Consider the following 25,158-nt stretch of genomic DNA (forward strand, 5'->3'; position numbering starts at 1 on the left):
AGCAATACCTCCCTAAAGCGCACGCAGCTCGAGGCAACGCTTTAGTGAACTGCTCTGCTCGGGGTGGTCATTATGTATGGCCCAAAAGACTTGGACTCATTCCTAGCTTAGGATCAGCTACAACGATGTTTGACATCCGATCAAAAGTTTGGTGAATTGGCATCGACGCCGAAGAGGGCGCAGCCGGCAAGACCACCAAATCAACAGTAGAGCCACGATCAATTGGATTCCAGAAGTTTGTCATATGAGCTTCATGTTGATGGGCAAAGGTATCTCGATGTATGTAGAACGTCCAATCGCATCTCTATCACGCCCGCAGAGGGCTGTTACAACGCCAAAATCCCGGGGAAAACATGCCAGCCGCCCGCTCAAAAGCAAAACCAGCGTCGTCCGGTGACCACTGTGACAAGCTCTCAGAAACACCAGGGGGGTCCAAACGCCAGCTGCCACGCACACGTCTTCCACCCACCGCTAAGGACCGCGTCGGCGGAGAGTCTGTGACAGAAGAAACCCGCCAACCGCATTACCTACTCTGTATGTCTTATTCCCAGTAATTTGGAGCCCGGCTCCCGTCCCATATCATCATATTAAGCAGAAATTGAAATCCTCATCGTTGTCGCGTAAAAACACTCCAAACTCTTCCTCGTCACAAGAACAAAGGCGAGAGCGAGTCCACAAGGCACGTAAAACGCTCAGAGACTCATCGTCAGCCATTCCCACTCTTGAGGTCCTGATGCGGGGCCTCCAGGGTTCATCATGGGGCCTTGGCCACTCGCGCCTGACATGGATAACATGCCACCGTGACCCATTAGCGGTCGTTGCGTCATGCCGAAACTACTGGCCATACCCAGCGAGCCAGCTGCGGACATCGTGTTCAGAGGACTAGCCGATGGAACTGACCGTGCAGCTTCGTTGGGAGAACCAGTTGAAGTCTCTGGGCTGTCGACGTCCATGCTGGCAAGTCCCTCGCTGCCCGTGCTCTTGCTGTGGCGACGTTGGCGTTTAGAGGAACCGGATGATGAAGCACCGTTGCGAGGCATCGACGCCGCACCGGGACCCGGAGTGTTCTTGGGGGGTGCTGCGGCGATAGGAATGACGCCCTTCCCGCCAACAGCACCCACGGAGGAACCAGCACTAAAAGTAGTAGGTGTGCTACCAGCCGTGTTGCCACCAGAAGCAGGCCCGCTCGCCGGGCTTTCACCCTCGTTATTCACGCTTCCCGCGCGAACCACGGCAGGTGGAGTCGTAACCTGCGAATTCCCTGGGATAGAAGATATAGCCAAAGTCGAATTCTTTCGCGAGACGGGGCCGGAAGCCGTGCTCTTTTTGGATCGCGTGCTGGTGCCACCCACGGGGAGGCTGGCACCAGACCCACGGTTTCTTTTCTTGATGACATCCGTCTTCAAGCTGAGTGGTCGTACAACGCCGTGAAGTTTCAAGAAAAGTCCGCAGGCGTTACAGAGTGGCTGTCCTTCAGGGTTGCGACGCCATAGAGGGGTCGTTTGAGTGAAACAATTGGTACATGTGGTCGGCGCGCTGCTGTCCCCGTTGCTTCCAGCTCCCTGCAAGTTGGTTGAGGATCCTTGCTTTGAACCAAGGGGTGATGAAGGTCGGCTTGGGGCAACAGACGAGAAGCCAGACCTCGTGCCAGGAGCCTCAGGAGGAGAATTGGGTGTTGATTGTGCCATGCGATCGAAAGGATTACCGTTGCGAGCGAGATGAGTGGCGGGGGTCGAGGCAATGCGCGGGACCTTTCCGCCGCGCCTGTCTAGTCCCCCCTGTTTAAAAGACTGCGAATGAGACCGTGAAATGTTACCGCCGTCCCAATCACCGCTTGTGTTGTCGACGTAGTCAGTGGTGGTGCCACCGATCGTGACTTGCTTGCGGGGCGGTCCGCCGGGGTATCGAGCAGCCTGAGTGCTGTACTGGCCAGGCAGGGATGGATCCCAGCCGAGCGAGTGGGTGTCATCCATTGCCGAAGGTGAAAAGTCACTGGGCATCGACAGGTTTCTGTCGGCAAATGCACCGCCATCCTCGTCATCAGAATCCGCACCGAACGAGAACATGTTCTCGTTCGGGATAGACACTCCGGGAGATCGGCCAGATTGATCTCCCTGGAAGACCTGTGTGGGGTCGATGTGCGCAAAGGAGTTGGGACCATTGGTGCTAAAGGCGCTCGGGGGATCAGGCCCGGCGGTAGAGACGGGGAACATGGAGCTGTTGTTGGGTGCGCCGTTGTACATGAATTGTGAGCCCATTTGGTTGCTCACACCTTGGGGCCCCCCAGATCGGAAGGACTGCTGGCCTTGGGTTCGCATATCCAAGGATCCAAAGTAAAAGCTATCATTGTCGGGGATGGGATGAGGAGTGGAAACGGCAGACGGATAAGCGGAGCCCGGAGGCGAGTAAAAGTCCGCCGCGTTGAGTGATGAAGAGGGCACAGATGAGCCACCATACATGTTGGAGAAGTGGTTGTGCGAGACCATGGGAGAGGTGGATGGTGAGAAGCTAAAGTTTTGCTGGAAAGGGCCAGCAGACGTGATGATGTTATCAGTATCCATGGATAGGCCATCGAGGTGGAAAGGATTGCCCTGTTGGTTAGGGCCCTGCGTCATTCCAGGTTGGCCTGCGGTGTCCAGAGAATATTCATGAAGCTCAGAATCGGCGCGAATATTAGTGCTAAGGCCGTCGACGTTGCTGTTGACGGCAGGCACCTGAGGAGAGAAGTTTGCGGGGCGCTTCCGTGTCTACGAACATTGTCAGCTCGCTTTCTGCGTACAACGAATACAAGGCGACGGAAACGGGGGTTCAGGAAGAAGCTGGAACAGCAAGTTGCCCGAGCCAGCTCCGGAATTCCACCACATTTCCGAACCTGACACATCGTAACAAAGAAAGAGGTCGAACACTCACGCGTCGGTCATCGATGCTTGTTTTACGTGTGTGCCGAGGGACATAATTGAACTCATCCTGGGCCCTCTGGTGATGGGGAGGGAAGGGCACAGACTGGGGGACAAACTGCTGGTGCGCAGCGGCGTCCTTGCGCGATTTGATATTGATGGCAGAGGTGAGCAAAGAATGCGGTTGACCTGGTGCGGCAGACCTAGACTCATGAGAGTGTCGAGGCGGCGGCGGGGGGGGTGGCTGGAGTTGTGGGGATGAGAAATCGACCGGCGTTGCCATATTCTCGGAGAAGATGAAGTCATCGAGGTTCATCGGCTCAGGGTTGTTCAAGTTCTGCTCAGATGTTTTCCGCAATTGGGCAATTCCACTCGGTGCGTTGCCGTGGCTTGAAACTGCGTTGTTCGCCGTCGCAGACTGGCGCACAACCCTGAGGAAGAAGAGGTGGTTAGCATTTTTTTTTCGAACCAGCACGACAGGGTGCCTGTCGAATGCGCACATCAGCGCGACTTCGACGCAGCATGTCGACATACCTGGATGCTTCCTCCTCCTGCCGCTTCTTCTTCATGTTCATAGCCATCATTCGCCAGGTCAGATTCTCCATTCGTTCTTGGTTTGGTAAGCTCTGCTTCGTCTTGCTGAAAAACTTCCACACCTGCGTCGCAAGAGGATCCTCCTGCTGGAGCAACTCGGGCGTGTCGCCGGAAGCCCCCATGACGGCGTCCTCGAAAGGAGGAAAGGCAGAGGATTGAAGAAGTTGGGTGTGCGAGGTCTGTTGGGGTCGCGCGCTGGAGACGGTGTCAAGGTTGAGGTCGAGGTCGAGATCGAGATCAAGGTCACCCAAATGCGACGTGAAGGCGGACGACGATGAGCCTGCGCCTTGTGCATGGGCGGTGGTGGTGCGGCCTTGTGTGTTGGGGTGGGCATGGGCGTGCCCGTGGCCCCCTCGACCACCATGAGCATGGGTGTGTAGGCCTTGGCCGTTGTCGGCGGTGGCAGGCATGTGAGCGGTAGGCTGATGGGGCCTCCTGGGAAACCGATAGTCGTGCTCTGTTGTTGTGGGATTCATTGAAGCGAAAGCGCTCGATTTTGCGATTGACATCGAGGACCTCGCAACCATGGTTCCAGTGTGTGCCAGTAGGATGGTGAGGAGGGAGAAAAAAGGACGGGAGAGGCAGTGTAGAGTTGAGCGAGAAAGCCAGTCTTCGACCCTGGGGGGGAAAGGTTCCGAGTAGGCTGGCGGGATTCACACAAAAAGGACTTTCCCCACGTCTGCTTGGTTTTGGTCACCTCTGAGTGGTTCTCAGTGGCTCCCGTGCCGGAAGAAACCTAGGCCAAGGCACTTCAGTGGCCGGTGGCACTGCTGACTCGGTGGGTGCAAGTGCCTGTATACTGCTGGACGTACGTTGAACGCTGGGATGTGGGGGACTTCGACTTGACTCGGGGTAGGCCTGTCGGTCTCATGCTGCCGACGTTTGGAAGACTGGCTGGATGCGACGCCTGGGATGTCGGAAAGTATTGCTGTAGCGAATTCTTCCTCGTCCAGGTGGTCTTCTCGAATTTGAAGGCTCTCTCTTTGTCTCCTTTTCTTCTCTCTCGCGGGACGAATGACGGACAGTCTAACAGATTGTGCTTTTTTTCGGTCTTTCCTGCCGGTTTAAACCTTCCAATCTTCACCTTCCCTTTCACCTGATGAAAGGCAGAGCAGAGTAGAGTGGCCTGGAATTGGGGGTGATGCGGTGATGCATTGCATGGAACCTCAGTAGCTAAAAAGGCCAAGGTGGGTAGGCAGGCAGGTAAGGGAAACGCGGGTACCCGGTGGTGGTCAGGGTGGGCTCCTGTGGACTGCTGCTGCAGTGTGGTGGATGCGCCCTGGTTCAGCAGCCGTCGGCGCAAGCCAGCGAAAGGGTGCGGCGCATCAGGCTGGTGGGCCAGCAATGACCGAACAAGACAGGGTGCCCGTTGGCTCGTGAATGGGGCCTGGACGAGGGCTTTTGGGGGAGGGGGGAATCCCTTCTGAACCCCTGTCATCGACGACGTTCGCGGAGCAAGCAGCTCGACTGTGGATTCGACCTAGTTGTGCCTCCCGACTGGCAGAGAGCTCGCGAGGTGGTGGTGCATGGTGCGTGGTGGAGGGCGAAGGGTGGAGGGGTGAGTGGATCTGCAGCGAGATTATTTTGGCAGTGGGGGTCTTGACGGCCTGTTTATGACGATTGATGGTGGTGCGTGGGTGAAAGGAAGCCTTATGGAGCTGACGGTGAGTACCTCGAGCGTCCGGATCATCGTACAGTAGGCTCTGGCCTCACGCCTGCCTCTTTGCAAGTCTGAGCTCGTGTTGCAGACAGTCTGCCGTGGACTGGGACCGTGTCTCATGAAGGCAAACGGTCGTCTGCATTCGGGTAATGGTCTCCTCTTCCAACGTGCCTCCTAACTTCGGTTCTGATGACGCAAACCGGTCAGAAGACCGCTCCGTGGATGGTTCGGGGCGGCAAACCGGTCGCTCCATTGATCGCCAGGTCTTGTCATGAAGGTAGCCCGTCTTGGCCTGTCAGCCATGAGTCTTGTTCGACTTGCCGAGCCGCCAACCTGCCAAATTACCAACATGCCACAGCACCGCATGATGCGCAGCGACGGCTCCCAGAGATTTGTAAGGTCCATGACAATGCATTGCAGCACCTGAAGACAGGTCGGCATAAAAATTTGGTTGGCGTCTGCGCATGCGGCTTTCTCAGAGATCACTCTCCCGGCAAGCCAGAAGCACTGGCCTGGTCTGGTCTGGCCTGGTCTGGTGCAGGCCGCCTGTAGACTTCTGACATTGGATTTCGTGAGAACTGAGCTGAGAGGGCCTGTTTCTGTGCGAAGGTACGTACCTACCTACCCCATCCAGTGCGGCAGGTGCATCCCAGGAACCCCCACTCGGTCTCTCCTTCCCTGCAGGGATCCCTCGTGAGAATGAGATGGATGCCCTTGCCCATGTCTAGGCCCTTGTTCCTACTGCCCCTCCTTTGATGTCCCACTGTCCCGCGCCGCCCTTTCACCCCCAAACTACCACCTACCTACCACGTACGCTGCCTTCCTTGTCCCGCCTTGCCTTGCCAACCTCTCCTCCTCCGCCCGCGCCCCCCCTCTCCCGCCATTGCTTCTCCATTCTACCGATGCTCTCCATCTTCAGTTTGATTCCGTTGTCGCAGCATGGACTGGTCCATGCTGTCCCGCATTACCCCCCTCGTCGAACCCCCTCACACGCGCCCTCACACTCTTTCGACTGGTGGGATATGGGTGTATGTGGCTCCCATACGGATCAAATACCCTTGCACACTCGCCTGTCGCGCAGCAATAAGGCACTTCATCGGAGCCACCATCCCGACGGCGGCTAGCTCACGAGGAACAGACAGGGCCAAGCTTTTGGCGGCTTTGGCCCACCGACCGACTCCCGAACTCTCTCTCAGCCAGGTCGTTGTCGATGGGTGGGTGAATGGTCCTCCGCAACACGCTTCCAACACCAGAAAAGCCGTGGGTCCGGTCCACTCATCGTTCGAACCATTAACGCCTAAGACCACTTCTACTAAGATGGTATGCCTTCTTGCGCCCGCAGCCCAGGGACTATTCCTGCGCTGCCACAAGAGGCGAGTCAGCCGCGAACAATAAGGCAGCGTCCTCGATCCGGGCGCTCGGGTACAGCATGGCACGCTTACTACAACATGCACACATGGACTCTCCGTCCAGCCTCGTTCGTTTCGCCTCGCAGCCTGACGCTTTGACAGTGGAGGCTTTCCATTTCAAGACCCAATTCCACGAGCATAGGCCCGATCGATGTACATGGCCACGATTCCCTTTCCCTATCCTCCACTAAGCGAATGCCCCAATGCAGAATCCATCGCTTTGCCGCTCAGCCTCACGACGAAGCCGAATTCTTCTCGCTACGGGACGGCTTGTCCGTCCAACTTAGAATTTGCTTGGCAATCGAGCAAAATTCTCCTCACTCATCATTTCGACGTGACGAACCAAAGAAGCCTCCGAAAATCTTCTCCTACTCTGAGCACACCGCGCATCTCGAGACTCCGTTCGAACCCACGATGCCCCACTGGACCCTGATTAAACCTGTTCCCACGTCATGTTTCACACGTTGGGGAATTTGCGCCGAAACCCCCTTGTCAAATGACGCCGGCTGCCGCATGATAGGTGACGAAAATGCATGTGTCCTGAGCCGTTGCCAAGACCCCACGATAGCCGGGCTGGCAGCCGCGCTGTACTACGGACCACACTGAAAGCTACTACCTAGCCTACCTAGGTGCCCATAAGGCAGAAGCAGCCAGAGAGGACTCTAGAGGCTGCCGAGCTGCCGCCGCTACCTGTTCACTGTGGGTCCCCAAGTCTTCAGAACCATGGTCAGGTTACTTGGGTAAACACCGAAGCCTCGGGCGAAGGGGTATCTTGCCCGAACCACTCGTCTTCTGGCCTGAAAGCCCTAACCATGTCCCTTGCCTGTGTCACGATGCCGCGAGGCACTGCACTCGCAGCGGTGTTCACCCATTACGGAGCTGCTTCCATAGCGCGGGCTGCGATCCAGCCATGTCGTCATTCCGTTGCCCAACGCATCGTGCCTGGGGCACGCTTCTTCGCGAATCTGACACCCACGTTGCCATCTCGTAATCAGTTCGAGGCAGTACGTCAAATTTTCAGGGTCCTACACGCTATGTCCATAGCTAATCTCAAAACTTTACGCAACACAAACGAAGGTCCCCATGAACACATGCGACGTATTCCCCTATTAGGATAATCGACAATGGCGAGGAAAGTGACAAAACGATGCTTGTGGCAGGCCCCACGTTCGAACTTCACATGCCAAATGGTGAACGCTGTCTTCGAGAAGCTCCAAAAGAACGTCGCACTTCCCACATGGTGGTCCCATCAACATCAAAACTGCACTGTAGTCAACGTATCGAGAAATCGCTCAGCTGGAAGTTGCATGTAGACTGCCTCGCCCTTCGCGGCAAGGGAGTCGCACACTCCGGTATCGCTACATTGTCAATGTTCGACCGAGCAAAGGCCGGCCTACCTGAAAGCGCTGTATTGAGACGTCTAGACCGTCGCGCGTTGTCGGGTGGCCTGGGTCGTGCCTAATTTTCCCGATGAGACCCATCGTTAACCCCTCCAAAGGCGCTAGGTCTACCCACAACGTCGCAGGGGCACTGATAACCAACGATTGCTGTTCATGCGAAAATTAACAGCAGGCAAAGCATGCGTACCACGATTGTGTCACAGTACTTTCAATGAGCAGTGAACCTGTACATGGCGCCCGGATTTGCACATTTCCTTCCGCCTCTTCGGTGTTGACAAGACGCTAGCTCTGCGTCACCTACATGTTAGTTCGGGTTCCGGGCCGTTCCTGAAGCCTGGGCCCTCGATGTCGCTGCGTCTTTTTGGCTTTGCTTTTTGAGGTTGCTTGGGCCGACCTCAGCGAAAGTTGCACGAGCTCTCAGGAGGTTGGTGAGATGCCAGCCTCCAGCTACTCTCTGGCCACCAAGACGGTCCAGACGCTCCTCAATCGAACCGAGCCAGTCAGATGGCCTCAATAAGCTCGCATGCAAAGGCACTTCTGCTTATCAGGGGTTGTTCGTATCCTTTGTTGCGGCCTCGATTGGGGACCAGGTGCGCACCATCCGTGTCGATCCGAGACCACTTGTGGCATCCTTTTCGTGTTCTCGTCCGCGAGTGGCTCACAGCGCGGGCTGGCCGGCGTGGGGGTTCAATACCACCCTAGCAGAAGCCATCATCAGGTCATGCGACACTCAGCCCGCCTTGGGCCAGCAAGTCTCCTGTCTTCATTTCTTTCCTTGCTCGAGTGCCATGCTGTGCGCATACCATCGGGACGAACCTGGGGTGGGAGGTGTTTCGTGAGTGCCATGTTGTGCCACCATCGAAGTCAGCGAGCATATCGTAAATGTTGCTCAGGTCGAGGTCGAGGTCAAGGCGAGGCCAGGCGAGGTTGAGATCGACCAGGAAAATCTGCAAAGTTGCTTAGACGTCATGTCTACCATTGCTTGATCATGGTGATCCAGAATACGATCATTGCGGCCCGGCATTATTGTGGGAGCATGCGCATTCTTATAGTTGGACGCCCAAGCCCAAGCTCCCGCGCACTCCAGGTCACGTCAAACCAGACAAACTTGCCTCACACATCTGTCTTATCGTTGACGCAAGGGTCGCAAACAAATCATGTTGGTTGCTACCTCCTCGAAAAGGGCAGCTGGGCACATGCGATGGTGGATCCGCCAATGAACAGGTTCGATGCTGTCTTTTTGGTGAATTCGCAAAAGGACCCTGCGTTGACGATCACCTTATCTAGGAATGAACATCTCCGGCCTATCTGTGTTCTCCTTCTATATCTCACCGCATAATGAACCTCAATCAACGCTCTGAACGCTCTCTGCGTGTTGCTTGTCAATGCCAACCCCCATGTATCATTAAGCCTTGTGGCTGATCAGATGCTGGTTTCCCGGCGCCTTGGTCTCGGCAGCGGCGCGCGTGATGCTGCACGGCTACTCGATACACATGCATGTCGCTTGTGGGATCGTGACCCGGAACTGCACCCGTTGACGCAGGCTAATCTCATTTATTCCTGGTGGCCGTGCTACGTCTACTCATATCTGGAGAAACCCCGCATCTCCGGTTTGGGGTCGGAAGGTTGGGAATGGATCTACAGGAAAACGGCTGGCGTCCTGGTTGAGACTTGGCTACTCTCACGTCAGAGTGCCTAGTAAGACGACTTCACTAATCTGTGTCATTCACGATTCATGCCTACCACTGCCCGCCGGTGTACCTAGCGAGAGGCTAGATTACGCTGGGATGATCATGTCAACAACTCAGGCGTTGTCAGTCGATCGAACCATGCCGCAACCGCAATCATGAAAACCAAAATGCTGATAAAAATACGGCAGGAGATGCAGCAGTCAAAGAATTCACCAGCTATATACTCCGGTTGCATATTGCATGGTTATTGTCTGGATATCTCCAGCCCTGACAGAACTCGCGCTCACATAATCTCGATACGAAGGAACAACATCACAGGATCCAGTTAGGCTTTTACGGCCGCATTGGTAAACACCTATAGTTGAAAATGACCAGCAGATGAATCTGGAAGTAGTTTCCATGGAGGCTGGCCGGCAAATGAGCCGCATCAACGCGTGGGCAGTTGCCATGACGCCTCTGAGCAGTCAGCTTGTCGAAAGTCGGTGTCTGAAGTTACTTAGGGACGGAGAATGCCGGTGTATAGAGTATTCAACTTCTAACTAAAAATACAAATCTTTCGGGAAGATCCTTTATCAACCTTGGTGGGTAGGTACTGAGGCTAGTCTTGGATTCTACTCAGCACCTCTTACTGTCTTGTCGAGGAAAACCGAGCCTCCACCCGGTTCGTCCATGACCTAGGCATATTGGTATTGGTATATACGACTCTGCTGTAGTTGAGTTGCATCTCTTCACAATCTCTTGCGGAAGACTCTTACACTGGGGGGAGTTGTTGTACGAGAGTAGGCCGACATACAAAGCCATGTGTCACAGCAAAGCTCGTTCATTTACCACACCCAAAGTCACAAAACAATCCATAATTCCACGATCATAATATAACCTTGCCATGCTGTAACGACCGCATGTAAAACTCAACACCAGAAGATACGTCCCCTTCAATCAGCAGTCCATCTTCGACAAGCAAACCTGTACACCAAAAGAAATACGCAGTTGTGCAACATGTACCATGACCATGGACCTTCTCACAGGAGGCCAACTCCAACAACGACAGCCGCAAGGCAAGCGGCGGCAGCCTTGACGCCTCTGAGGTCATCACCGCCGGCGGCCGCGCTGTTATTGTCGTCGGCGTTGCTGTCGTTGCCGTCGGTCCCTGTCGCCGCAGGCACGCCAAAGGTCGTTCGGACGGTTTCGTCTCCACTGACGGCTTCAGCAACAACAATGGTCGACAGAGCAGGACTGCCGCTCGCCGAGCCTCCCCCCGTCACCGTTACAGTCACCGTGTCGGTTTCATACCTCCAGCCCGGGCCCCGGTTCCCCCAACCATCGCCATCGCCATCACCCCAGGGACCCCAGCCCCAGCCGTTGCCGTTCCAAGGGCACCCCGTCACCGTCACGACCGTCGCCGTGGGGGTTGCCCAGTCCCACCACTCGGAGTCGTACGAGTATGTGTAGGTGCCCGTGGTCGAGCAGGTGGACCAGCGCGAGCATGCGGATGCGGAGCGTGAGGTGTAGCTGCTGTAGGCGGCAGCATCGGTGGTGCAGGCGGAGGCGAGACACGATGCCAGACCTGTGGCCTCGGTGCAGATGGCTGCTGGCGTGGGAACCGCAGATTGCCAGTGTGACGAGAGACAGGACGACTATACGAACCCACTAGTCAGCATTGAGGGGGAGGAGCAGGGTCGGATACAGGAGGAGGGAAAATAAGCGTACGGCGCATTGAGGTCCTGGGCCCTTCCATCCATCTCCCCATCCCCAATTCCAACCGTCCTTGTCGTCGTCGTTATCCCAGGGCCAGGGCGAATCAGGAGAAGCACGAATACCCGTGGCGGCGGAAGCCAGCACGGCGGACAGGAGGACTGCTCTCATGTTGGCAAACTTGGTTCTCGCCCGTTCCCGTCAGTGGTTATTGATGTAGAATAAACAGGGGCCGTTAGTGTGGTTGCAGGAGCGGCTCGTTCAATCCCAATGAGTTGCTAATTGTCGTGATATGCTGGTGACAACTAACGACAAGCAAACAGCATGCATCGCCAGCCTCTTATACCACTGACCACAGAAGACATCATGTCGTCACTGCCTCAACCACCTCGCCCGCCACGTCGGCCGGCGGCTCCAAAACCGTGGAACCGAAACCGAGTGACGCATAAGCTAGGCCACCCCGCCGCCTCCGCCGCCGCAGTAAGCACACAAGAACGAGCATCGCGAAAGCGAGGAGGGGGCAAAACCCAACACGCTGAAACAACACAGCAGCCAAACATCACACGCCCTCTCTTCCTCCGCCTCTCGCCAGGCTCGGCCGACTTGGCAACGGGGGTGGGGGAAGGGGAGACACTCGCTGGGTTCGCCCTCCTCCTTCGGCGTCCCCCCCGACATTTCTGCCACGCGTCCTGCCCTGCTCTGCCACCAACCCCATGCCATGTGTTGCCCTTGCGCAGGCTTTCCCTTCCCAGAGAATCGTCAGGCCGAGCCAATCGGTGCGGCGTCCCCTCCCCGCAACAGAAGAGACGCGGCCCCATCCGGGCGGTCCGGGCCAAAGGTGGGGAAACCCCGAAGCGTGAACCCCCGGATGACACGACGCCCTCTCTTCGACCAACCAACCCGAGCTACGGCCTTTGTGGCTTTGATCTTCCCTTTCCTTCTTCCCCCCTTTGCGCTCTGGCGAGACGAGACCGACCGAGATCGTCGGGCGTGCAAGATGCTGGGAGGGGAGATGGTGCTGACGCACTCAACGAGCTGTGCCGACGTTGCGCTGACGGCGACGCGCGTGCGACTCCGAGATGTCGGGAGGGATGACGTTTGGCGCGTAGGCACTCGGATTTGGAGGGAGGCGATCGACCGGCGAGGCAGTGAAATGTGCCTTGTCGAGGGCGGAACGTTGGTCTCCTTGGTGGTAATCATCATCGCCTGGCGCGTCAGTGCCGGCTGCTGTTCGCCCACACACGACCTGTACCGAACGAAAGATCATAATGTGCTTCATTTCTCCTCGCCTGTCTCTGATGTCTACTTCATACATGTATGAGGCTACCAACTCAATGCTACCGCCGTCCTACCATACGCCTCTTTTACTCATTATTTCCATGGGACGCAGCCTGGTATAGCAAGCCAGTCTCGATCATCGCTCACAGGTCGCATCGCGTGACCTCCCCAAGAATCCACAAACAGAAAAAAGACTGACAAATAAAAATGTCGGAAGTAGTGGTTGAAAAGGGGGCGGAATAGGCCGACCAGGCTGCCACCGTGAGCCTGGCTTGGGCCAAGAAACGAATCCACAGTACACATCGTCGCAATTCGACTCAGCCGCCCCACCGCCCTGTCGAAGGGCCTTCAACCTCCTTGCTCCAAAGATCAATCGTCGTGCAGCTTGTCATGATCCCAATCGGGCCTCACGCGAGCCTCTTTGTGACCCGTTCGCGGCCAGTACGCTAAAGAAATGTCCGGCGGGCAAAGTAGCGCGCCTCTGTCCTGTGCAAGAGAGGATGGCTCTACAGCATCGTCCCGAATGTGTTGTCTTCGCGGAAAGGGTTGGCCTTGCGCGAGCTGCTCTCTTCTGTCTGCGGCTTGCGGTGGCGGAACGTGAAGCCGACAAAGAGACCCTTGCCCATCTCTTCGCCACGCTCAGCCATGTTCTCCAGGGCTGTCTGCTTGTCGTGCACCTCCTTGTACTTGGCCATGTCTGCCTCGTTGGTGAAGTCATCAAAGTAGCCTGCATCCGTCTCCGAGTCCAGCTCGGGGACGAAAGGCGCTTTGGTCTGGCGGAGCACCTCCCAGTCGACCTCGGCGAAGTACTGGTGCGCGTAGATTTCCTGGATGTTGGAGAATCGCCTTGACCTCGAGTTGATACACCTATCGCCATGTTTAGCCACCTTCATCGTGTCAGATGCCGTGTTTGATCAAAACTTACGTGGTGATGAAGTTCCAAGTCCTGTTGCTGAGGAAATAGTTGGGGTCCTCCCAAACAGGCCGCTTCAGAACCTCCTTCCAGTGTTTCAAATTCCTCCACGTCTCGTCGGCACTGGAGCCAGCAAAGGGTGGGAAGCCAGTCAGAGCCTCGAAGAGCATGCAGCCCAAGCTCCAGTAGTCAACCGTGAAGTCGTATTCTTCACCACGGAGAACCTCTGGTGCCATGTAATCGGGCGAACCGACGATAGATTTGGCGTAGTTGACATCATTCTCTCTCATCATTTGGTAGCCCTCCCGTCTCTCGGCCACCGTTCGTTGCTCCATCGGCTTGCCGAACGGTACGGACGTCTCAGACGCCTTCTCGAGACGGATGCGCATCGACTCAATCTTGGCCGGAGCCAGCATGCCTGCAGCAAGGCCAAAGTCAGTCAGCTTGACGTGGCCCGTGGAATCGACGAGAAAGTTCTCGGGTTTCAGATCACGGTGGATGTAGCCCAGTTGGTGGAGGGCATCAACGGAGCAGAACATCTCTGCAATGTAGAATCGCGCGTGTCGGTTGCTCAACACGCCAGTGTTGTTCAGCAGAGTGCGGAAGTCTCCACCGGGGACGTATTCCATGGCAAGATAGATACTCTTGTCATCCTGGAAGGAGTACAAGAGCCGAACGAGCCACTCGCTCTTCGCATTTGTCAGAATGTCGCGCTCGGTCAGAACATGGCGAACCTCATCCAGCTTGAACAGCAGCTTCTTGCTCATGACCTTCAGGGCGCAGACTTCACGTGTGTCCTTCTTCTGCGCTAGGAACACCTGGCCGTAACCACCCTGTCCGACTTGAGTGAGGATCTGGAAATCGCCATGGCGAAGACGGACACGACGCTTTCGAAGGTTGGCCCTCTCACGACCTGCGTATTTCTGCCACATCTGGCCGTATGTGGCCTCATCCGTTTGCTCAGGAGAAAATTCCGACTTGAAAGCGGTGAGTCGACTTTGGCGGGAGCCGACGTAGGTAAGGAGATCGAAGTAGTAGTCGAGGAAGTCTGGGCGGAATCATCTCGGTCAGTTCCCCGTGTGCTCGTTGACATACGGCCTGGACATGGCGGGTATACATACATAGCTGGGTCACATTTACCAACCTCCGAACGTTGGGGCGCTGGAGAATCTCAAGCTCCTCTGGCGTGAGCGCCCGTGATGTGTTGAACTTTTTGGCCGGTGTCGAAGGTCTGTCCCGGGTCTGAAAGCGATCATGCCTTGGGAGAGGCGTCTGGCCCTGTGCAGGAGAGTCGTAGCCGCCACCGAGACGTCCCGAGGGAGGCGCATTCTCTTGGCCATGCTGCTTCTTCAAGGGACTGCCAGTGGACACGGCGGATCGGTGGAGGATGCTATCGTCAACGTTGGGACTAGCCTCATCCAGTGGATTGGGTCGGTTCTTGCCGGGCGACTGCGGGGTTGTGATGACGCTCTGTGGTCGGCCGAGCTTGACTGGGCTCTCGAGGGCGGGCAGAGCATTGAGTTTCATTGCGTTTTCAAAAGCTTCTGGTAGCTCATGGGCGCCGGGGGGAAGCGTCCTCTTGCTGGGGCTGCCCTGCGGGGTGCTGACGGGGTTGACGAAGTTGCTCGAGTTGTCCCCAGTGGGCGTGGTTGGGCGCTCACTGCCCAGCTTCTCTTTGCTCCCGCCGGGGAAGAAGTTAGACATGAAGCTCGCCATTGTTGCGATCGATACCCTGGCGATAGATTCGAAGGGGAGGGATCAACAAGCCAAGCAGCTGCGGATGCAGGGGTTGTGAGTACTGATATCGAGAACAGTCGAAGCAGGATGGCTGGCGGAGAGCCCAAATGTGGAAGGAGCAGTGAAGGAAGTCCTGATAGACAAGTACCAGACTCGAGGTTAAGGAAGACGAAAATGTTGTTCTGCACAGGGCAGAGTCAGAGACAGGGAGAGGGAGGGGTGGTGGTGGAATTTGGTGTGGGCAGCAACGGAATGCATTCAAGGGAAAGCACTGATTCAATCGAGGTGGGAGGGGGTTGCAGTAGCGGCAATGACAACACCAGCAGCAGCGGCAGTAGCGACATCAGGGCCCAATCTGTAAGGCGATCGATGGCGGCGGTGGTGCCGTTCCTGTGGTACCTACCTAGGTACGTTATGCGGAATGGAAACGTGCTATTGGGTGGGGCCAGGGATCTGTCAACAGAGGTTGCAGCAGCAACAACCATCCCCTGTTTGAGCCTACCATCACGTGAAATCGGATAAGGTGACATCAGCCTTCGCGATAAGGATTTGGAGACTCACAGCCGTGGGCCTCGAGCAACTAGCAACAAGCAGCAAGCAACGCATTTATCAATCGAGTTCCGTCACTTGATACCCTCGAACAACACCAAGGCTCTTGAATACTCGACCGGTCGAGCTGAAGATCCAAACCCGCTGTTCCACGCCGATAGAATGGCGAAAGAGCGGAACTTCAATCCAGTCCAGGCCCAGCGCAAGGCCGACAAGGCCAAGGCCATCAAGAAAGGTGTGATTATGTCCCCCCAACGACAACGAACGAACCTTGAAAGCTGACACGTCACAGGAAAGTCAGAGGTCCAGAACCGTCGGAACGAAAAACTTGCGCGCCGCAACCCCGATCGCATCCAGAAACAGATTGATGATCTCAAAGCCATCACCACCAATGGCGCCAAACTATCTCGCCACGAGGAGCAGGTCCTCGAAGGCCTCGAAAAGGAACTTTGCGCAGTGAAGAAGGCGCGAGAAGCCATGGGAGACGCTGCTCCCTCTTTCGGTCGAGGTTTTTCAGGACGCGATCACACAGGTCCGGGAGGCGGCGTTCTGGGCAAGAGGCGGCGTGGCACGGAAGCTGCTTCAAGTGACGAGGACGACGACGATGTGCCAGAGGACGTCAAGCGTATCCCTATGCCGCGAGACACGCCGCCTCCGATTCCCAAGGATGTCATGGATGCCTGGTGGGCGCGGCGACGTGCGCGGCGGCAAGCAGATCGACAGGAGGACGAAGGGGCAGATTCACAACCACGGAAAGCAGGAAGACAAACAGCGCAAAACGAAGCCCCTGCCGTGGAAGCAAGAACCGTGTACGAAGCGAAACCGGTTGTTCGCAATCTCCAGAAGGAGGCCGTCTCGGCCTTCGTGCCCAGTGTTGTCAGAGCAAAACTGGACAAGAGCAAAGGGCGCGGTGGGCTGATGGAGCCAGAAGAAGCCAGCCAGCTGGAGAAAGAGGGCTACTTAAGACCTCGAATAGAGCAGGGTGACTCTGCATCGCACAAAGCAACTGTAGAAGAAGCAGCGGATGATGAGGGCTGACAAAAGGCAAGGGCAGGGGCTCCTACAAGAGTTGGCAATGTGACAGAACAGAACCTCACAATGTTATTCTAACATCCTGAATGGTATTCCATGATCCTCTTGAGGTTGAAACATTCCATGTCGATAAGATGTGAACGTGGGTCTTGTTGAGCGTCACCTAGAGGCTAGGTTGGAACCAGTCCACTAGACCCCTAGGCCTTGTCGATGAAGTTACTTACCTAGAGTGAAGAAGGTCATGGTATGTCAAGTGCCCGTGTCTGTCATGCAAAGCTCCGAAGCTGAAGCTGGAAGGAGGTGGAAACACGGCCTAAGAAATTGAAACCTTAATCACGTACACGATCAGTGTTATCAAAACCATGCGCTGTCGCGAGTTCTGCGTATCTTTTGGAAATTGGGAAACAGATCGGGCAATCTTCAGAGGGGCAGTTGGAAGTCTCCTATGTAGGACAACCGACCCACCAAAGACACGGAGCTGAACCCGTCTGAGCGTTCGTCGTGATTGGCCAGATCCACTTCATACTCCTGCTACTGTCACCCCAGGTTCCTCTTCTTCCATCCAACACACAATCCCCTCGCCGACTATTGGAGTACACGGCATCGATGACAGTTACGTCGTCATCGTTCCCTTTCCATGGCTTGCTACGATGTTACTATGGCCAAGGTCTCTACCTACACTGTTCCTGCGACCGTCTCGGTTGGCCGTGAACTCGAACTTGGGATCGCCACCGTTATACAACAGTCGCAACAGTCCTCGTTGACTTCCTCGTCAGTCTGATTGTTTGCCATCGATTATTTGATTCAGTTGTCTTGACTGCGGTCTCTAGCACCGCCGCGAGCTTTCGATTTCAACACCCTCCTCACAGTTTCCTCCAGCGATACCACCATGGCATCCAGTGGATGGCCCCCTCCCCAATCCACATGGTCCCGAAACCAGGCTCCGCAAATTCATTGACGAAGTTGGCCTCCCGGCCACCCGTCTGACGATGTTCTGCTTTCGATACCTTGGCCTTTTCAACAAATTGCAGCGCCACGATTTTCCGCTATGCTGGTGTATAGCGAAGCACTTTCAGCATGTTGCTAGCAATATTGCCCGACTTGTTAGTTGTCTACAGACAGTCAGCCGTGCTGCCGATCGAGTCTCATATCGATGTCTAATCTATCGAGGACGTCCGAACGTCAAGAATCCCCAGAAGACCTCGGCTGTGTGCCGGACACTTGGTCCGGGGGATATGCGCTTTGGTTCACGACTGCTCACATTCGACCATCTCGACGTCCGCCGAAACAGAATTTCGAGTACGACAGAAATTCCACAGACATGTTCTCGGGAAACTCCAGTTGTCAGACCAGAAATAACGCGTGCTTGACTATAAGCTGCGGTACCTTTGGCGTCTCTGTGCAACGTCCGGCATCCTAAACACAACTTCCGCAATGCCCTCATGGCATGATCGACAAGACAAATCAGGCATGTCTACACTGTCTTGCGTTGCCAGAGGAGACCCGAGCTTAGCTAGCACCTACCCCTCCATGTTTACCGTCGACTACTAAAACCCGACGGGCAGCGAACCGACAGCGAAGACGACAACAGGTCCAAACCTGGGCTCCACAGTATCGTTGGGAAAATGTCACCAGAACAGCGCCTTCTTGGGAAGTCCCTTCCTCATTGAAACAAAGAGCAAGCATCGACACGACGAAGACCAGAACATGGAATTGGGAGCAACTCAGCAATGTTGTGGGCCGCTGGGTTGTGGATTGACTGGCAACAATTTGCCAAATACCCACTATGTGACCTGAGATAACTCATGAAACGGACAATTCTGTGGTATGTGGTATGTGGTTCCCGAACAGCATCATCTCAAGACGACGCATTCAATATTGAGGCAAAAGGCTAGAAAAATTGACTAACTCTTTGATAGGCTGTCTAGTTGGTATGTTGCCGTCGAACCCACCCACATCAGAATTGGCGAACCGGGCAGCAACCCGCCCCTTTGCCAACTGGCCGTGCCATCATGTTTGAGTCCAAGCCCCTCAATATGCTTCGGGGCTGGTCCCGCCACCGCGGCTCTTTTTTGAGAGCCACCCTGTGTGGGCCAGATACCCCGTCATCATGGCGACAGAGTGACGCACCGAACCTTGCCAGCTTCAGTCCCTCTCACTTCAGTCACGTGACATATGCAGCTCTCCAGCTGTTCGGATGGTTTTCTCCGATCCCCTGCGGAATCCAGACGCGGCGGTTTATACTGGGAGAAAGCCATGTACAGTCTCGAGCTGTCCTGTTCGCGCCTCCAGTTGAGGTAAAGCTGCGGCCCCACAGCTTGAAACGCTCTCATACGGAGAAAGTTTTTGTGTCAGGAAGCGCATCCTGCATCGCTGGTAACTGAGCCATGTCAGCTATAACACGTTTGGTGTTGCTGTATGTTGTTCAAAGCCCTTCTGACGATGTGCATGGGCTCTTTGCCCCTCATACTGGACCAGTCGATGCGGGGCCAGCACGCAGTCTCTTATTGGCCACCGATGGGACAAGAGCAGCGAGCCTGAGAAACAGCTTTGGACCACCCATCACCGCGCCCAAGCCCACGTCTCGTACCGGGCCAGTCGCTTCAACGAGGTCTGACTATAACGGAAAACACGGTCGAAATTCTCCGCAGGCGACCATGAAGCCTTACCGCGAGCTTCTGCCTGCTAATGCGAGCTTTGTGGACGATACCGACCTAGCAGAGGCGTCATCTACTTCCTCCATCTCGAGTAGCAAGAAGCGTGCTCCGCAGACCAAGGTGGCATGTTCTGCCTGCCGCCGCAAGCGAACGAAGTGCGATGGCCGTCGGCCTGTATGCTCGACCTGCGCCGCCACGGTTCGCCGGCCAGCTGAGGAATGTGAGTATGACGTCGACCCTGACCTTACTCGAACGGCTGCTCTCAAGAAGAAGAACAGCGACCTTCTTCGCCGTAGCCGTCTCTTGGAACAGCTCTTCCATCTACTGACTCTACGCACCGAAGATGAGTCAATCGCAATCATTCGCCGAATGCGTACGACCAATCTGGACGAGGATATTGAAAACCTGATCAGCTTCATCAAGAGCGGTGATCTGCTCATGATGTTTCACTCTGCAGAGTCCGGTTCCAAAGACGTCGAAGCTATCAACCCTGCCGCTGCTGGAGACGTGGACTCCGGCGCAGCGCGTACCTCGTCCGACGAAGCTACTGCACTGCTTGAGACTTTGTGAGCAGCTTACTCCGGCGCATTCGGCCCCGCGCTTCTATTCACTGACCAGGGCACCCTAGATTTGCCTGTATAGCAAAACTTGATCAGCACTCGCGAGCGTCTGTCCTCTTGAGGCTCAGATTACGTATCAATGAGCTCGACGCCGAGACTGGGCTAGACCAGTCAGCAACGAACGCACTGGAATCTCCATCTAGAGACACCACGCAGTCTTTGGTATCAGAAAACGAAACTGCAGTGCAACACATAGAGACAACTCCAGCGGCACCACGAAGGTAAAGGGCACCAACTATATCCGTTAAAACCGACAGTCCCGTGCCAGTCCGATGGGGCAACCCGGTGTCTCCCCCCTTTCGGAGGCATAGATATGCGTGCAAGACTAAATGCACGACGGGTGAAGACAATATCGACTGACCAATCATCATTCTTTGGCAACGTCCAACCATAAGTAACTCGGCACCGATAGAGAGCGAGAGGAGGAGCATGCGACAATACACTGGCATTGCATTGCAAGGTGTTATGTGAGGTTGCCGCAGGCAGGGTTCGCTGGGTTTGCCCCACGAGACAACGACTGAGAATGTCCGCCGAGGTCTCGAGTATAACGTCAGCCAGCTTCTCGGTCCATTGAGCGTGCAGCATCGAGTGTAACACTGCGGCTGGATCAGTTCTTTCTCGTGGGAGGGCAGGATTCAAGACATTAAGATGCGAATACGTCGGGAACCATCTGGACATAATTAGGGATATTCCAACGGGCTAGCAGCGCAGGGCATCTGCGCAGCTGGTCGACGATGACTACGCGGGCTGCCAACAACGATGGTTCTTTCAGTCAACGCATATTACACACAACAACAAGCACCCATGTGAGGCGAACGTAGTGTTGTCACCTGGCAGAACATCATGGATGGTAAACTGAGCGAGCAATCAGATAGCCGGAAGGTGAGAAATTCCGAACAAGGGCTTGAGGTTCAAGTAGCGTCATCAATAGCCCACGTCTTGATGGTTGGCGGAACAGTCCGATTGGACACGGTACGGCGTGATCGAGGTTCCGCAGGAGGAACTCTGAAGAGGGGCAACGCCATTATTACCCTGGTGATCCAGGCCATGCCGTCCGATAGCTTTCTAGTCAAATGCACCCCGGCCGGGGCGGATCGTTCTCCCCAGGCCTGGCCCAAGAGCATCGGATTTAGTGCCGGGTGAATTTGGAGAAGGAGGTGGTGAGGGGGAGGAGGTAGTAGGGGGTGGGAAAGCCGCTTAGCCATAGCGTTTGCCTGCCGGTAGACCCTCCTTACCCATGTCGGCCTGAAGCGTCCGCACCGCCGGTAGGTTCATCTATATATACCCATCGGTCGAAACGTGCGGTGCGACAATGGACCGGTCTGGTTGTCTGTCTGCTTGCTGCTCGGTGACAACTGAGGGCTTTTCGAGCGTCCAGATCAACAAATAAGCTTTGATTCACGGAGCAGAAAATCTGCCACTTTGGCCTTCCAACCCCTGGAACCGTCAAGAGGCGGAATGCGCATTCGACTGGAGGTCGCTGACGATGGCATCTCGGAGAATACGACGACGCAAACAACGGCGTATGGCAACATGACTGCTGTCCCTACCATAAGAGAAGAAGTGAGTAAAGAGACACCGTCATCGCCAAGCAGGGGACGTGCGGACTTGACGTCAGACCATTCTGTCACCGCCGACGAAGAAAGAGACATCATCAGGGACTCTGAGGGGCCAGACGAAGAGGGCTTCCCCGAGGGCGGTTTACATGCATGGCTTGTTGTACTGGGCTCTTGGTTGGCACTCTTTTCGAGTCTCGGGTTGATGAACAGTCTCGCCGTGTTCCACAATTACATCGGCACGCATCAGCTGGCGAGCTACTCGCACGGCACCGTCGGCTGGATCTTTTCCGTATACACCTGGCTCTGTTTCGGCGGTGGTCTCTTCATCGGGCCACTCTTCGACAAGTATGGGCCTCGCTGGTTGATTCTGTCTGGGACGGTATGTCTGGTGGTGGCCGTCATGCTGCTCAGTATTTGTACTGGTAGGTCTTTCTGGTCGTGTCATGACACCCGCCCCTCCTCCCCCCCCCCTTCTCACCCACCGCCGCCGCTTTCCAGTGCCCCTGTCGGCTTGGCATCGAGCCACTTCGGCTGCTGACTTACTTACTCGCGTAGACTACTGGCACTTCATGCTTGCCTTTGGCGTCCTGAACGGGCTTGGGGCGTCGCTCCTCTTTACACCTTCGATCGCGGCAGTTGGCCATTGGTTCAAGGAGCGGCGTGGGCTGGCGACGGGCGTGGCGTCGTCCGGGGGGTCAATCGGTGGGATCGTATTTCCGCTGGCGCTCAATGGGCTCTTAGACAGGCTGGGGTGGGCGTGGACGATCCGCATAATCGGCTTCATCTGCCTGGCGCTCTGCGGCACGGCAAACCTGCTGATCCGGTCGAGGTTGCGGCCGGCGCTCAACGCGACTGCGCGCCCCGACTTCCGCATACTGCGAGACACGGCGTTCGCACTGACGACGGCGGGAATATTCCTGCTGGAACTCGCGCTCTTCATTCCGATCACGTACATCTCCAGCTACATGGTGCACGAGGGTTTCAGGACCGACCAGGCGTACAAGATCCTGGCCATCCTCAACGCGGCAAGCGTCTTTGGTCGAGTGCTGGCGGGATGGTGGGGTGACGCGTTCGGGCCGTTCAATTCGAATATGCTCGCCGTCGTGCTCAGTATGGTCGCGTGCCTCGGAGTCTGGCTGCCGGCGGGCTCGACGCTCGGCGGCATCGTGGTGTTTGCAGTGCTCTTCGGCTTCGCCAGCGGCAACAACATCAGCATCAGCCCTGTGTGCATCGGGCGGCTGTGCATGACGCAGAACTACGGACGCTACTATGCGACGACGTATACGCTGGTGGCATTTGCGTGTCTCATTGGCATCCCCATTGGCGGGGAGATCATCACGGCGACGGACGGGGAGTACTGGGGGTTGAAAGTCTTTACGGGGGCCATATACTGCACGTCTCTGCTGGCGCTCTGGGCGGCTAAGGTGGTGTGCGTCGGGTGGCGGGTGCTGGCGGTCTTCTGAGTCGGGCGGTACTACGTTCGCCGTCAGGTACCAAGATGGAACATGATCTGACAATTGTACTTGTTGCTGGGGCTGCTGGTTCGTCTGTCCTACGTGTCGAGCGAGCCCTCTCGGACGTGCCCAAATGTCCGGCGCAGAATCTGTCCCGGGAAAGTGGGCCCCGGTGGAGCTGACGAACGGGGTCGAGCACGGTCCATGTCGGCCCGGGCTTTAAGGGAAAGAGCTCCCGTCCTCCGAGCCTGCCTCACTCACTCTCACCTCCCCCTGCACCTGCCTGCGCCCGCATATCAACCTCGACTGGCGCTTGATGCCGCCCCTGCCCTGAACGCACCCTCATATTGATCACGTGAGTTGAGAGCCCTGTTTCGTCTGGTCTTGTCTTGTCCTTGCATCTCGGTTCTTCTGCTTCGGCCTCTCCTCCATACATGCCGGCGGGGCCGAGGTCTGAAACCAGTCCCATGGCATTATTCCCGCACACGCACGACTTGCTATGCCTGCACAATGACATCTTGCCGTATAGGAGGGGTCCGAGAAATGCCTTCAATGGGATGGCACTCATTACAGCCTTGTGCTTCAAGCCACCTCTTCCTCTGTTTCGTGTCTACCTACATGCGCCCTTGCTAATGACAGCCTCAGACAAGATATACGACATACGGTCCAACAGCACTCACGCCAGTTTCCCCGGATCTCGAGCAGAGTCTCCACCATGTCGAACGACGCGCAAGTAGAGGATCACTACTTCTCTGCCAACCCGCCACCAAAGGCCCTTGCTAGACATGTGGCCCAGGCGAGCGCCTTTCTGGACCATCAAGTCGCCTCAGACCGCCCTGTTGTCCTCATCACCTCGGGCGGCACGACCGTGCCCCTAGAGCGCAACACGGTCCGCTTCATCGACAACTTCAGTGCCGGCACTCGCGGCGCCACCTCGGCCGAGTACTTCCTCGAGGCCGGGTACGGCGTCATTTTCCTGCATCGCGAATTCAGCCTCCAACCCTACAGCCGCCACTACTCACACGCCACGGACTGCTTCCTCGACTTCCTCCAGGAGAGCCCCGACGGCAGCGTTGTCGCCAACAGCGCCCACCAAGAGAAGATGCTCGCCGTCCTCCGCAAGTACAACACTGCGCGCGCCACCAACGCGTTGCTCGTCATCCCCTTTGTCACCATTACCGACTACCTTCACGAGCTGCGCGCCATCTCCCGGCTCATGCGCCCTCTGGGCCCCCGTGGCCTGCTCTACCTCGCCGCCGCCGCCTCTGACTTTTTCGTGCCGCCCGAGCGCATGGCCGAGCACAAGATTCAGTCCACGACGGCCACCGACGGTCTTCAAACCACAGACCCAGCCCTAGGTAATGTGCAGCAGAAAGCGCAGCCGCCGAAAAAGAAGACGGACGAGACAGACAACGAGGAGACGTTTGACAATTTCGACTCGTATCCCAAGGTGCCCCGCGCCAAGCGCCTCGTCATCGACCTTGACCCGGTCCCCAAGTTCCTCAAGAACCTCGTCGACGGCTGGGCCCCGGCCCAGATGATCGTCAGTTTCAAGCTCGAGACGGACCCCGCCATCCTCGTCCACAAGGCCCGCTACAGCCTCGACCGCTACCAGCACCATCTCGTCATCGGGAATCTGCTGTCGACGCGCAAGTGGGAGGTCGTCTTTGTGAGCCCCGGCCGTCCGGACCACTGGGTGCGCGTGCCGAGCGCCGCGCGCGAGGCCGCGAGCCACCGCCGCGATGCGGGCGTCGCGGCAGCAGGTCAGCTGGAGCCGACACAGACGCAGGCGCAGGGGGATGAGCATGTTGATGAGAAGCCCATGGACCCGGCGTGGCTGCCTGAGGGCGAGCCCGAGGTGGAGATTGAAAGCCTCATCATCCCGGCGGTCGAGGCGTTGCATCTGGAGCACATCAAGGCGAGCGCGGCCAAAAAATAGACATGGACGGCAGTGTGGGCTGTGAAAAGGTGATTCGTCAGACCATTGGCGTCACGGGTGGTATGGAAAAGGGACGG

At 56.4% G+C, this 25,158-nt stretch overlaps 7 protein-coding genes across 7 annotated transcripts; 4 read left to right on the forward strand and 3 right to left on the reverse strand.

Moving 5' to 3' along the window:
* Window positions 1-692: 692 nt before the first annotated feature.
* D7B24_007009 (uncharacterized protein) lies at window positions 693-4,018 on the reverse strand (the record flags this gene model as incomplete). The annotated part of the gene is made up of 3 exons (XM_028641126.1): window positions 693-2,747; window positions 2,911-3,328; window positions 3,432-4,018. 3 exons carry the CDS (start codon window positions 4,016-4,018, stop codon window positions 693-695), a joined length of 3,060 nt encoding a protein of 1,019 aa, XP_028494803.1.
* Window positions 4,019-10,670: 6,652 nt separating this feature from the next.
* On the reverse strand, window positions 10,671-11,514 carry D7B24_007010 (uncharacterized protein; the record flags this gene model as incomplete). The annotated part of the gene is made up of 2 exons (XM_028641127.1): window positions 10,671-11,285; window positions 11,359-11,514. The coding sequence occupies 2 exons, from the start codon at window positions 11,512-11,514 to the stop codon at window positions 10,671-10,673; spliced, it is 771 nt and encodes a 256-aa protein (XP_028494804.1).
* A 1,613-nt stretch (window positions 11,515-13,127) lies between these two features.
* D7B24_007011 (uncharacterized protein) lies at window positions 13,128-15,250 on the reverse strand (the record flags this gene model as incomplete). The annotated part of the gene is made up of 3 exons (XM_028641128.1): window positions 13,128-13,488; window positions 13,547-14,582; window positions 14,656-15,250. The coding sequence occupies 3 exons, from the start codon at window positions 15,248-15,250 to the stop codon at window positions 13,128-13,130; spliced, it is 1,992 nt and encodes a 663-aa protein (XP_028494805.1).
* A 732-nt stretch (window positions 15,251-15,982) lies between these two features.
* On the forward strand, window positions 15,983-16,858 carry D7B24_007012 (uncharacterized protein; the record flags this gene model as incomplete). The annotated part of the gene is made up of 2 exons (XM_028641129.1): window positions 15,983-16,055; window positions 16,113-16,858. 2 exons carry the CDS (start codon window positions 15,983-15,985, stop codon window positions 16,856-16,858), a joined length of 819 nt encoding a protein of 272 aa, XP_028494806.1.
* A 2,651-nt stretch (window positions 16,859-19,509) lies between these two features.
* Window positions 19,510-20,079, forward strand: D7B24_007013 (uncharacterized protein; the record flags this gene model as incomplete). The annotated part of the gene is made up of 1 exon (XM_028641130.1): window positions 19,510-20,079. The coding sequence occupies one exon, from the start codon at window positions 19,510-19,512 to the stop codon at window positions 20,077-20,079; it is 570 nt and encodes a 189-aa protein (XP_028494807.1).
* A 1,508-nt stretch (window positions 20,080-21,587) lies between these two features.
* Window positions 21,588-23,151, forward strand: D7B24_007014 (uncharacterized protein; the record flags this gene model as incomplete). The annotated part of the gene is made up of 2 exons (XM_028641131.1): window positions 21,588-22,110; window positions 22,244-23,151. 2 exons carry the CDS (start codon window positions 21,588-21,590, stop codon window positions 23,149-23,151), a joined length of 1,431 nt encoding a protein of 476 aa, XP_028494808.1.
* A 706-nt stretch (window positions 23,152-23,857) lies between these two features.
* D7B24_007015 (uncharacterized protein) lies at window positions 23,858-25,081 on the forward strand (the record flags this gene model as incomplete). The annotated part of the gene is made up of 1 exon (XM_028641132.1): window positions 23,858-25,081. The coding sequence occupies one exon, from the start codon at window positions 23,858-23,860 to the stop codon at window positions 25,079-25,081; it is 1,224 nt and encodes a 407-aa protein (XP_028494809.1).
* Window positions 25,082-25,158: the final 77 nt, after the last annotated feature.

Source organism: Verticillium nonalfalfae, assembly GCF_003724135.2.
Source record: "Verticillium nonalfalfae strain VnAa140/NRRL 66861 chromosome Unknown scaffold_53, whole genome shotgun sequence".
NCBI classification, from domain to species: domain Eukaryota; kingdom Fungi; phylum Ascomycota; class Sordariomycetes; order Glomerellales; family Plectosphaerellaceae; genus Verticillium; species Verticillium nonalfalfae.